This window comes from Chiloscyllium punctatum, chromosome 45 (assembly GCF_047496795.1).
Source record: "Chiloscyllium punctatum isolate Juve2018m chromosome 45, sChiPun1.3, whole genome shotgun sequence".
NCBI lineage: Eukaryota > Metazoa > Chordata > Chondrichthyes > Orectolobiformes > Hemiscylliidae > Chiloscyllium > Chiloscyllium punctatum.
This window is the reverse complement of record NC_092783.1, coordinates 57,622,175-57,636,445: the sequence shown is the minus strand read 5'-3', so window position 1 is coordinate 57,636,445 and position 14,271 is coordinate 57,622,175. Positions and strand designations below refer to the sequence as shown.

The 14,271-nt window shown below is 38.9% G+C and overlaps 1 protein-coding gene across 6 annotated transcripts in view; it reads right to left on the bottom strand.

Moving 5' to 3' along the window:
• tmcc2 (transmembrane and coiled-coil domain family 2) overlaps positions 1-14,271 on the bottom strand; it is a 158,267-nt gene that overhangs the window by 29,019 nt on the left and 114,977 nt on the right. The window contains exon 1 of one of the 6 annotated variants that reach the window (XM_072563864.1): positions 5,190-5,447. The exons of the other annotated variants lie outside the window; for them this stretch is intronic. Within the exon in view, the coding sequence (XP_072419965.1) occupies positions 5,190-5,273 (84 nt within the window). The 5' untranslated portion in view covers positions 5,274-5,447. Of the gene's footprint in view, positions 1-5,189; positions 5,448-14,271 lie in introns of those variants that run through there. 6 annotated transcript variants of the gene reach the window in all.

Below are 14,271 nucleotides of genomic sequence, written 5' to 3'. Positions count from 1 at the left end.
GTACTGGCTCCAGCAGATGTTTGGCACATGCAGTAATTAAAACATATTTATCAAAAGTCAGATTAAAATTAGTTGAGATTTTGCCTCAATACCCAACCTGCACTTCAGTTAGATATGACTTTCATGGCAGTGATTTATCATACAAAGGTCACTTGCTCAGGCAAGCGTTTACTGTAAAGTGTCACGAGCAAAACCAATTACGCTTTTCACTGATTAACTGAATAAAAATCTACTAGCTCAGAAGTTGATGCTATTTAAAATTGATAATACCAATAGTGAATGATCAGTAGATTTTATTTAAAAAAAACGAATCAGTATTTTATTGGCACTGAAGTGAATTCTCAAGCACCATGATTTATTTTCAATCAATGTACCTGCACTGAAATCAACTGATTCACTTCCATTGCGGTAACAACACAACTGATAACATATGTTTTTATGAATGCTTTAAAAACATATGTTGCACCTTAACTCTGCTGAAATCCATTGTCTCAATTCTTGAACCATGATAAGAAATATGACTGATAAGAGATCTGTACAAAAAAACCAAAAAATTCTAAATCTGATGAATAGAAATAAAACTATAGAAACATAGACACAAGAGATCATTCTTTAGCACAAGTGTGTTTCCTGAGACAGTAGGAGCTACTGCAATCCTCAGGCAGTTCCTGCATTGCTCTGAAAGTTTAATACCAAAAGGATTACCATACCTTTTGCTGGTTTCCACGAAGTTTCTCTCTCCACATGATGGGAAAATATCAGTGGTGTGCATACTCAAAAGATTGGCACAGGAGGAAAGGTAAACTAGTCAGTGTGGATCAAGGCACAGTAATGCCCATCAATAACACCAAACCACACAGTTGTATTACTGTCTCGAGTGTAGGATCCACCCATTCTATTAAATCAGGGTGGCTCCTTTGTCACATTTAGCTACTCAACTGGAGGTTGTAGATCCTTTCTCAAGTACAGAATCTGAGAAATTAGATAATCAGTACTTATTGCCTGTTGAAAATGCAACGTGAATCTACATTGAAAGCCGTACTCCTTTTACCAAAACAACTGAAATTAGTTCAATTTCCCAATATTCAGGTCACAAGTTTGCAAAATGATTCATATTAAAACACACACAGTGGTTGCATCAGAAGTGGTTTCCTTTCCTACTTTGCTGAATTTCAGATGTTTTCAAAATGTGTTACATCATGCAAATTTAGATTAGATTAGATTAGATTACTTACAGTGTGGAAACAGGCCCTTCGGCCCAAAAAGTCCACACCGACCCGCCGAAGCGCAACCCACCCATACCCCTACATTTACCCCTTACCTAACACTACGGGCAATTTAGCATGGCCAATTCACCTAACCCGCACATCTTTGGACTGTGGGAGGAAACCGGAGCACCCGGAGGAAACCCACGCAGACACGGGGAGAATGTGCAAACTCCACACAGTCAGTCGCCTGAGGCGGGAATTGAACCCGGGTCTCTGGAGCTGTGAGACAGCAGTGCTAACCACTGTGCCACCGTGCCGCCCGTTGATATAGAGAGACTTAAACTCGGTCCACATAACTTTTGAAATGTGTACTTTCACGAAGTTTCTTATAGTTAGGATGGACAACTTTCTTTTAATGCAAGCTTGGAGGCAAGGCTTCAGAAGGCTTACATTATTGTATCACATTACATTTGCACTGTACTGTGATAAGGTATTTTTCATTCTCTTATTGTGATTCTGTGATAGTACACCAAGGATTCATTTGTATCCATTCTCTTTTAGAAATGCTACACCACAAGCAAGCTGATACAATCTTTGTACATTTCTATAGACACTGACTGTATTTGTGGGACTGTCCTTTACATTTATGATGATATTATAGTCAACTGGGAGTAAAATCAATCAACTTGAACAACATCGAAAGAGGTTAAATTTTCAAAAGGTTCAAACAATTCTTTTCATGAATATTTCCAAATATATCCAAGTCCAAGGACAGCTTTCTTTTCATGTATTCATTGATGGTCAGACATCACCTCCATGTGCTTCTAATATAGTTAGCCACAATGCTATTAGGAACAGAGTTTGAAGATTTTGTCTCAGAAAAACATCCCATTAAAGTCCACGTTAAGTTGATGTTTGGTGTGGAGGGAAATGTGTAGTTGGTGATGTTACCTTTACCACGTGGCCTTGCCTTTCTGGTTAGTAGAGGTCAAGACCTTGAAAGACTGTGGTAAGGTGCCAAAGGAGGCTTGATGTGTTGGCATCATTTATATATCCATCAGCAGCTTGGCATGAGCATTATTTATCAAACCTGCAGAAGCTAAAAGGGAATAGCTGGTAGCCCAGGTCGCTGTATATTCCTTTGGGAGACTAAATCATGCCTTCATAGCAAAGATACCTCACCACATTGTGTGATATGACCATTGCAGTGAATGGAATAATTTCAAACAGATCCAGCAACACAAGACTAGGAATCCAGGGTCAGCACCAGGCATAGCTAAAAATGAGGTCTTGAGTTGGTGAAGTTGAAAGACAGGACTACATGCATGCAAATCAGTGTAATAAGGATATGACAAAGCTAAGTGATCTCACAACTAATGATAAAATCTAAGCCCAACAAGTTCTCTCAAGGTTGTAAACGATGGTTCGCAACTAAACAATTCACTTGCAGAGGAGACTCCACAAACATCCTCATTCTTAATGATGGAAAGCTTAACATATCAGTGCAAAAGAAAGGCTAAAAATTCAAAACAATACTGGAAAATGGAAAACAAATCAGAGCAAAGGTAAAGGGCAGGTTCAATGCTGGAATAATTAACCCATGGATTAATGATGCATTTTGACCTTTTCAAGAGATGCACAGCATAACAGATGCCAGCCTTCACCAATTCAACTCACCCCATGTGACTTCAATTAAGAGCATGGAAGTAGGCCCTTCGGTCCAACCTGTCCTTGTCGACCAGATACCTTAAATTCAGCTAGTCCTATTTGCCAGCATTTGGCCCATATCCCTCTAAACCCTTGCCATTCATATATGCATCCAGATGCCTTTTAAACATTATAATTGTAACAACCTCCACCACTTCCTCTGGCAGCTCATTCCATACACATGCCACCTTATACATGAAAAAGTTGCACCAAAGTGTCCCTTTTAAATCTTTCCCCTCTCACCATAAACCTATGTTCTCTAGTTCTGGACTCACCCACCCCAGGGAAAATACCTTGTCTTTTCACCCTATCCATGCCACTCATTATTTTATCAATCTCTATAAGGTCACCCCTGAGTCTCTGACCCTCCAGGGAAAACAGCCCCAGCCTAGTCAGCCTCTTCCCAAAGATTTCCAACCTCCACAATGTTTTTCTTCATTCAGTATTTATGAAACTGCCACCTGAAGGTGCATAACAGAAATGACTGGTTAAATGTCTCCAGCTGCTCAGACTAGGCAGTGATTCCATTCATTGGATAATTATTGTTGCTACTGAGTCATTAACACAGCTGCTAATTATATAATAGAATATAGACAAACAAACGTTAAAGATACTTTGCCCAAGAACTATATTCTTCCTCTGCCCTACCACTCCTTGGTTTATGAAGGTTCTCGTTCCTTCCTGGATTATCAGTTCAATGCATATTTTTAACACTGATACCTTGCCCAATTGACCACAGGTAGCAAGAATCACTGGATAAAGCTCAGGAATAAAAACTCTTGATTATTTATCAACTCCTATCTAAACTATGAACAAATGAGTTCAATTGTGTCCCCCTGGTCCGTAAATTTACTAAAGGAGTAGAAATAAACTTTTAGAAATGAAATTACACATCACAAAGCTAAACTCATGGATATAAGCCCTTACATCAATATTTTTCCATTAGCTGTGTTTCAATTTCAATTCCATGAGTTGTTGATGAAGCAGTCAAACATTTCCCAATGAGCATTATTTTGACACTGAAGTGGTACATCAGCTTTCTGTGAATTCTGTGTCATAGTGCACACTCAAGCACAAAATAGTGCTGAAACAAACATTTTATAATTATTGCACCAAGCAACAATTCAATACGTTAGTTCATAATTTTAGAGAAGCAAGAGACGGGATATCTGCTTCACTTGCAACAAGTAAAACATTATTAGAAACTGACTAATAAGAAAAACTTGAATTCTTAGATGAAAAACAATAAATGCTGCAAGCATATCACAGGTCTCAAACAGAAAACAGAAGAGACCACGCAACCCTTTGTCAGAACAATTTTGGCAGTGGGCCCCATTGGTCAGAATAATTCAACTCCATCATGCTGCTCCAACGTTTATGGTGTTTTATTTATATAAAATTTTAGATATACATAACATTTCAGGTTCAAACATTACCAGAACAGAAATGGTCTCAACCTAAAATTTTAGATCATTGAGTGTCAGGGGGGTAATTCCAGCAGTTATCTGAATCTCAGACTCTTTGCCAATAAATTTTTGCTTTGGATCTATGTTAAGTTTACCACAATCAAAAAGCCTTGGAATTCCACACATATAAGATAATCACCATATAATTTGTTTTCTAGTTTTCTGCTGTTTCCTGTATTAAGAAATTTTCTAATGAAAGGTCCTATTGTGAACCGTTCCTTCCCTTCTGCAAAAAAAAGATAGCCCTGAGAAAATGAAAAATAAAGGGATTAAATGCTAATATGCAGCTTTCCCACACATCATCTCTGAAAAAAGTTTCAGTGTGCAATTATTTTCAGAGTACTAATATTTCTGCAAATTTGAAGTATGCATATAGATTTTTTTTCTTAAATGATTTTAATTATTTGACAAAACTACAACTTCACTGTTTGGGCTAGAAAAGAATAACAGACAAATTCAATGGAGAAGCATTTTTGATGGGTAATCTTAATCCCATTGATGCAAATATCCTCTGACGCGCGCGCGCACACACACTGGCCTGAATTTCTTTTTGTCTGAACTGCAGGGATGAAATGCAGAGAAACTGGAGTTAAAGCTTTGTAAACTTGTTTATTAAATTTAAGTTTTCATTTTACAACCCTAAGGACATAAATCTAAATTAATGAGCATGTGAAACTATCAAGACCATAAATTAAAAAAAACAAGTTGAATTCAGAACCTTTCCTTCCACTGCTTGAAATATTTCTCTTCCAGAGATTTAAAGCTAAAAAAAATTCTAAAATAGAAACTGATGATAATCTTATTTTACCGTATTGCTGTGAAAAGCAAGAGTATTAACTGAATCCAGGTGAAACTGATCTGTGGTTGGCGGCACAACCTCATTCCCCAGCATGGCTAACTGAACCAAGTCACTTTTTTCTTCTTCCGTCTTTCCCCTTTTTTCTACCTCATACTAGCTCTTGAATAGAGTTCTTTATAGAGATGAGCAGCTCATCACAGGAGGTCTATGAGCTGCTGTGTTCCTCGGCACAAGAGCGTTTACACTGTTCTTTAAATGTATCACTTAGCGAGGACTGAAATCAAATAGAACAAGAAGCTAGTTTGAGCTTGATTTATCTACAATCTTCGAGGGTTGCCTTGTAACTTCAAATGATCACGAATTCTAATGTTTTATGCATTTGATTTATTTTGTAAAATCTACAAGTCACTAAAGGTAACAGTAACAGTTTTGTAATGATTAATGCTTGGGGGGGTTGAATATCTACATCTATCTGAGCTTCCTGTTGCATTCCACTCCCCCACCAACTTTAATGGTTCAGACCGAAAGCATGCAAGTATGGAACATTTTCTTCTCTCTAGGGAGCTGCACTACTTAGACTTCTGTACAGATGGATGCAAAGCCTGCTAACAGAAATAGCTGCAGCACATACTTGAACAGAACAACATAATGATGTGTATGAGGTTTCTGTGTCAAGGCAAAATTTAAATTCAGTCGACTTTGAATTAAAAGGCAAATTACTAGAATGTTCTGGTCAGGTAATTGAACCACCAAGATATAATGTACATATCTGGTTCCTTATTATTGGTGATAATTGTTGATGTAGTTATCTTGTGTTCTTTGAATAAGTGAAATATTTGAGTCAGAAAATTTAATTCTACTGTCAAAAATTTAAACTTGTAAACAAAAGGTGCTATAACTCAATCAACAAGAATATTTCATTGCTCCCAAGAAAGATTTTTTTTGGATATTGACAGCCTTAATCTTTTAATTTACAGAGGATGCTAGGATGCGACATTAGTCTACGTCTCTGACAATAGAAGATGTTTTAATATTAATTCTTCGGTTTCAATAAGTTGGACAAGATCTAAAATCATGCACAAAATTAGCCTTCATCACTGATTTATTCAATCTAAGGAGCTGAGAACAGCAGCCCTGCAATTTAGTATACCCATGGTGTATACCAATATCTTTTCTCAAAATGCATTGCATTTTTAAATCCAAGTCATTACTGGGTGATAGTCCTGACACCAGGTCACCCAACTTCGTAACCTCCTCCAAGCAAATCTTGATATGGCTGCTGTACTTTGTTAACTATCTTTCTGCCAATTTCTTTGGAACTCAAACTTGATTTCAAATATCCATTATTTTAAAGATTAACTAGTCATAGAGTTATAGAATCATACAACACAGAACCAGACCTGGCAACCCAACTCATCCACGCCAACCAGCTTTCCTAAACTGAACTAGTCCCATTGCCTGCATTTGGCCCTGATTCTTTTAAACCTTTCCTATCCACATACCTATTCAGATGTCTTTTGCACGTTGTAATTGTACACACCTATATCACTTTTTCTGGCATCTTGTTCCACGTACACCAGCCAGAGAGAAAAAGTTGCCCCTCAGGTCTGTTTTAGATCCTTCACCTCCCACCTGAAACCTATGCCCTATAGTTTTGGATTCCCTAACCTGGGGAAAAGACCTTGGCTATTCACTTATTCATGCCCCTCATGATTTCAAAAACCTCTTTCAGGTTATCCCTCAGCATCTTACACTCCAGGTAAAAAGATCCAGTCTATCCAGCCTTTCCTCATGACTCAAACTTTCCAGTTTTTGTAACAACATGGTAAACCTTTTATCACCCTTTCCAGTTTAATCACTTCCTTCCTATCGCAGGGCAACCAGAACTCTATGTCGTACTCCAAATGTGGCTTTAACGATGTCTTGTACTGCCGTAACATGATGTCCTAACTCCAGTACTCAAGGCTCTGACCGATGAAGGCAAGCATGCCAAATGCCTTTGTCACCACCCAGTCTACCTGTGACGCCACTTTCAAGGAAGCACATACCTGCACCCCTAGTCTTTCTATTCTACTTCCTCGAGCCCTACTATTAATGCCTTTTATGTGGAATCCTTTCAAATCTTATAGAAATTTGAGGAAAGAAAGCAATAGGTTTTTATCAGAGTTCATGCAGTAATCAGTTCCTCAAAAATACTAAGGAAGTCGGACGGGAACATAGTCTAGAGCCACGTGACTGTTGTTTACTAAGGCATCATTACACAACTGAACCTCAAAACTGCTCTAGATAATCAGTGCCATTGCATCATTTTCTCAGAAATGACAAAAAAATTGACAAGCCTAGTAGAGCCTCTGCCAATTTGACCAGAAACTCAACTGGACGCATCGCATAAACACATTTGTTGCAACAAGTCAGAAATGACTCCCCAAAGCCTGCCCATCAGCTGAAAAGGCACAATCAGAAGTGTAATGGAACATTCCCCAATGCCTAAATGGATGCAACACTCAAGAACCTTGACACCATTCAGGATAAAGCAGCCTGCTTTAAATGGCACCACATCCACAAACATTCACTCCCTCCACGACCAACGCTCAGTAGCAGTAGCATGTACTATCTACAATATGCAGTGCCAAAATTTACGAAAGATCCTTAGACAGCACCTTCCAATCTCACAATCACTTCCAACTCAAAGGACAAGGGAAACTGATATATGGGAATACCACTACCTGTAAGCACCCCTCCAAGCCACCCACCATCCTGATTTGGAAATATATCACTATTCCTTGGTCAAAATCCTGGAATTCCCTCCAGAAGGGCATTGTGAATCAACCCCCAGTAGGTGGACTGCTGCAATTCAAGGCAGTAGCTCACCACCACATCCTCAAGGGGAACTGGGTACGAGCAATAAATGGTGGCCAGGTAGCGACGCCCACATTCCACAAATGAATTAAAAACAATTAAGTGATGTTATAGTAGAGAAATAAATATTAAATAATCCCAAAAGGGCAGCAATTGAAAGCTCTCTAATTGATCAGAGTTGCGGGCAGCACAGTAGCACACCGGTTAGCACTGGTGCCTCAGTGTCAGGGATCTGGGTTAGATACTCACCCAAGGCTGGAATCTGTGTGGAGTTTGCACATCTTCCCTGTGTCTGTATAGTTTTCTGCAGGGTATTCCAGTTTCCTCCCACAGTCCATGGATGTGCAGGTTAGGCAGACTGGCCAAGCTAAATTGCCATGGTGTCCAGGGATGTGTGGGTTGGGTGGATTAGCTGCAGTAAAGGGGGAGGGGGACTGCTCTTCGGACAGTCTGTGCACAATCGATGTGCTGAATGGCTTCTATCTGCACTCCAAGGATTATATGATTCTATAATATCCGTTTGAAGCAAATGCAGGAGAGGAAAACATTTGTAGACTAGAAACTATGAAATTTGAGCAAGCAGAAATTGCGTGACTGCAACTTATTAATGAGCAGCTCCCTACACACATGCAAGGCAACCCCATCATAAACACAAAGACACTGAAATAATCAATTTATTATTCGTGGTTCAGTTGTTTTCTCAACTACTTAGTCCTACTACAAATAACATTTTTGCCTCAAGGGAACAAGGGTAATGAAACTAATAATGTGCATCTAAGGTGTGGAAAAAAGGATTAAACAATATGAAACTATTCAAAAGAGGGAAGGATATGGGAAGCCAACAGATAGATTAGATTTTATAATTGGAAAACAGCCAGAGTTTTTGACAAGAAAAGTCAAACGTGTCACAGTGTCCTATAAGTTGCTTCAATTGAAACATTTAAAAGAGTTGAAGGTTATAGATTTTAGAGTAAGAGAATAATCAAATTGATTAACTAAGCAAGTAGGTAAAGCTGAGAGACATTTCTTATTTGGATTTATTACGGTTTTAAATTCTGATTGAGCTCCTTGAACAGTGATTATTTATTACATTGAAATTGAATTGAATTGAATTTATTGTCACGTGTACCGAGGCACAGTGAAAAGCTTTGTCTTGCGAGCAATAGAGACAGATCACAGAGTTAAATAGCATAGATAAGTAAATAATACCTAAACAGCGGCAAAAACAAAAACGCAGGTACAGCTGAATGCTAAGAGTTTGAGAGTCCATTCAGTATTCTAACAACAGTAGGGCAGAAACTTGTGAAACTGGCTGCTGTGTGTTTGTACCTTCTCTCCAATGTTAGAGGTTGTAGAAAAAACATTGCCAGGGTGGGATGGATCTTTGAGAATGCTGGCGGCCTTTCCTTGAGAGCGGGCCTGTTGGTGGATTCTATAGATGGCAGGTTGGTCTTTGTGATTGCAGAGTTCACCACTCTCTGTAACCGTCTCCGATCTTGAATGGTACAGCTGCCATATGAGGTTGTGATACATCCAGACACATTTGAATCAACAAACCCATATCACAGAATGTGGCTGGGATATTGGGAAAGCCTATTTTAAAAGATACCCAAATCGCATAACACTGCAAAAGGTAAGCAGAAGAGACGGCAAATGTTTAAAGTGAGAGGGGACAGATTTCATGCAGAGGGTGGTACTTGCATGAAATGAGCTGGCTGATGAAGTTGTGGAGGCTAGTACAATGACAACATTTTAAAGGCATGTGGATGGGTACATCAATGCAGTCAGAGTCTTAGGGATGTACAGCACAAAAACAGGCCCTTCGTCCAGCTTTTTCATGCTAACCAGATATCCCAAATTAATCTAGTCTCATTTTCCAGCACTTGGCCCATATCCCTCTGTAACCTTCCCATTCATGTATCCATCGAGATGCCTTATAAATGTGGTAATTGTACCAGTCTCCACCGCTTGCTGACAAATAGGACTAGATTAATTTAGGATATCTGGTCAGCGTGGATGAGTTGGACTGAAGGGTCTGTTTCTATGCTGTTAGCTCTATGATTCTAAGTGGTTGCAAGAAAATGCTGTCACTATTAGCAGAGTAGAAACAATTATGCTTTGTGATGGACCAGACCAGAATCCCTGAAGTACATTATGGAGGTAGCCTAGATCCTAACTTTTATATTTTCTTTAAAAGCAAGTGTTTTGGTGCTGTGTTCCAGATATGGTACACCACTAAGCTTCAATCAAAACACACTTTATTCTTACAACACAGTTAAAGCACAACAAAAAGGAAGAATTGGCATAACTTCATGAAAATACTGAACAAGATAATGTATTATTCAAATACTAATCATCAATTGTTCTAATACAGGCAGTATCCCATAAACACATCCTTGGGCAAAATGCAACTCAGCAAAACAGTTATGATCTTACATGCTGGCTCTCTGCAGTCCAGAAGAAACAATCTTCTCTTTTTGACATTTAAGAGGAAGCCTCCCATCTAAGACATCACTCAAGCAAAGAACTCAAACTTTAGCTCCAGCTGAAATCGTCTCAGTAACTGGAAGCGAAACTAAAAGCTTTCCTGGGTCTGTGAGAGCTCTGACCATGCCAACTTAGGATCCATTTGTCTTATGTAAAAAACGCAGCAAAAACACAAAGTTGTTCACCAATTGCCTGTCACAAGGAGACATTTCCACGCCAGTGTGATAACGCTCCTCTGCAAGAGAAACAAGACAGAACATTGCTCTTAAAGGCACAGCACTGTCATAAAGCACCTGATGTTCGGATCTTCAAAGTCCAGATGTTTTCTTTTCTCAACACTTAAATCAACTGGATGTGTAAAAATAAAGCTATAAATCTGAAATAAAAATTAATAAAGGGAACAAGTTCTTCAGGGTCTGTAAGAAAAATGTTGATTAATGTTACAGGCCAAATCTAAGATTGTAGTTTTTTTCACAAAGGTGAACTGAACAAATTGATAGTACAATAGTGCAAAGACTGGCAATCTGAAAGTACATCAGAAAATGCTGAAAGTACTTAAGTTTGGCAAGATCTGTGGTGAGAGGAACAGAATTAATACTTTATGTCAATGAACTTTCATCATGTTACTGATCAGAAATACCATGCTTTTCTCTTCAGAGCTGTAACCAGACCCAATGTTCTCTCCAGCTTCCTCTATTTTAGTTCAGACAATTTAAAAAGTATTTGTTGCCAGTATTCTCAGAGTTGGATATTACTTTGCAATTCATTTTGGTGTATCCACAATATTTGATTTTTGTGCTAATCAACTGAGCAACTGAATACTTCAAAAACATGTTTAATTAGACTATGACGGTTTCCTAATGCCTTTCAATCACTCCATTTATAATTTTTAAACTGTCAACTTCTAATACTAACTATCAGTAAAATGACAGGGGCCACACGACAGCATTTCTCAATGGTGGCGTAAAACCTGCAATCAGTTAAAATTTAATTAACTAATGTGTTTTAAATCAGTATCATTAAGAGATGACAACATGATTGTTTAAAACAACCAAAACATCAATGAAAAACAATTGTTTTATTCTGGTGTGGCTATCACTGAGTTATTGCTGATAATAGCTATAGCAAAGTTTGAACTGTGACAACAGAAAATCACTATTTACTATTGGCATCGATATTGAATGTATTCCTGATTTCAACAGAATTGCAGACTAGACTTGGCAAAAACCAAAACCCTCACACAGTAATTTTTTTAAAACACTCGTACAGTAATTTTTTTTGAGTGCCTGGAATTCAAGTTGTTACAAGTTTGGTTTCAAGCACTTTTTTATGAATGTTACGCTACTCGTGACCATGGACATGAAATGTCCTACATTGTTTGCTAGGATAAATCAAATCCAGCAATGGTCAGAGATTTCTTTACAGCATGAGACCACTCCTGCTTCTTTGGAAGAATTATCCAAATACAGGTTGTTCTGCTATAATGCATGTTTCGTTTATGTGAATTCACTATAATATGATTGACAAATTGGGGCATTGTTTTTAATAGTGCAAACTTTTAAAGCATCTATTAGTTATAACGTGATTTCAGTCCCATTAGTTTAAAAGGTGCTGCTATTACATGATTTTCTTATAATGCGGGATTGAAGGAGAACGGAACTGCAGCGATATAGCAGAACTGATTGTAGCTTTACTTCTCTGATCTTTCATTAAAGTTCTTTCATTCTTTTTTGCCAATTATCGATCCAATTCCTTTGTGAAAGTTACTACTAAATACACTTCTGCTAGGATTTTGTCAATCAAGCAAATGTATCTCGCATGGTGGCAAGCTTAAGTGTTGTTGGAGCTGTACTCATTCAGCTAAGGGAAAAGAATTCCATGACATTCCTGGTTGATACCTCAAATGCTAAACAGACTCTGTGGAGTCAAGTAATGAGTTACATGCTGCAGAATTCCCAACCTCTGACCTGTTGTTATAGCTAGGAACCAGCCATTACATTCTTGGCTAGTCCAGTTCAGTTTCAGCTCAATGGTAACCTCTAGGATGTTGACTGGAATGTAGAGGTGTTCAGCTAAGGTAATGCCACTGAATACCTTGAGGGGGTAGTAGACTTTTTCTTGTTAGAGATGGTCATTGTTTGGCACTTGTGTGGTACAAGTGATACTTGCCAATTATCAACCTCACTGTTGTCCAGGTTTTGCTCCACATGACCATTAGAATCTTCAGTATCTAAGAATTTGAGTGTGGTGTAGAACATTGTGCAATCATCAACAAACATCCCATCTTCTATGGGAGGGTTATAATGGAGGGTAAGTCATTAATAAAGCAGCTGAAAATGTTTAAACCTAAGACACTAGGCTCTTGCGGCACAGTGGTAGTGTTCCGATCTCAGAACCAAGAGGATCCGGTTCAAGTCTCATTTTTTCAAACATGTGTAATCATATCTCTGTAGAGGGTGATTCAAAAATATGCACCCTGATGAATTCCTGCAAAAACGTCTTTCAATTCAGATGATCAAACCCCAACAAACAGAAGCATCTTCTTTTGTGCTAGGTATGACGCCAACTGGCAGAGAATCCTTTCCCTGATTCCTGATAACTTGATCTTAACTCAGGCTGCTTAACGTCACACAGTTAAATGCGGCCATGAAGGGCAGTCACTTTCAACTCTTGACTTTAGTTCTTTGCCCATGTCTAGACCAGGCTGTAATGAGGTCAAGAGCACAATGTACAGTGCCACTTGTAATTCCTCAGAAGCAGTCCATGTTGAAATCAAGATCTGGAACATATTCAGGCTTGGACTGACCAGTGGCAAGTAACATTTGTGCAACATAAACGCCAGACAATGACTATCTCAAAATAAAAGTCGAGCCAATCAAACAACGGCCCCTTGACAGTTACCATCACTGAATCCCCCACTATTGGTATTCTTGGAGTTACCATAGACCAGAAACCCAACTAAACTTGCCACATAAACATAGTGGCTACAAAGCAGGTCAGAAGCTCGGAATATCGCGGCAAGTAACTCACCTCCTTACTCCCCAAAGCCTCTCCATCATCTACAAGACACAAGTCAGGAGTGTGATGGAATTCTCCCCACTTACCTGGAAGAATGTAGCTCCCACAATGTTCAAGAAACTTAACATCACCCAAGACAAAACAGCCTGCTTGATTGGCACCACATCCATAAGCATCCACTTCCTCCAGCACCAACAATCAGCATCAGCAGCATGTACTATCGACAAGACACACTACAAAAATTCAGCAAAACTTCTCTTAGACAATACCTTCCATACCCATAATCACTTCCATCTAGAAGGATAAGGGCAACAAATACATAGGAACACCACCATCTACAAGTGCCTCTCTGAGCTAGTCCTCATCCCAATGTGAAAATATGACACTGTCATTGAGTCAGAATGCTGGCATTCCCTCCCTCAGTCCATTGCAAGTCAACCTTAAGCACGTGAACTGCAGCCGTTCAAGGCAGCAGCTCATCACCACCTTCAGAAGGGCAACTAGGGATGAGCAATAACTGCTGGCCAGCTAGCGACACCATGTCCCGTGGCTGAACATTAAAAAAGAAAACAGCCAAGTGATCCTACTAGAATACAACTGAACACAAGTGAATAAGTTTTTAGTATATAAATGCCACTTAATAGCACGACTGATGACATATTCTGATATTTTGTTTTGGTGATGATAAAATGTAGACAGCTGTGATGCTGATTGGCCAGGTTGGGGT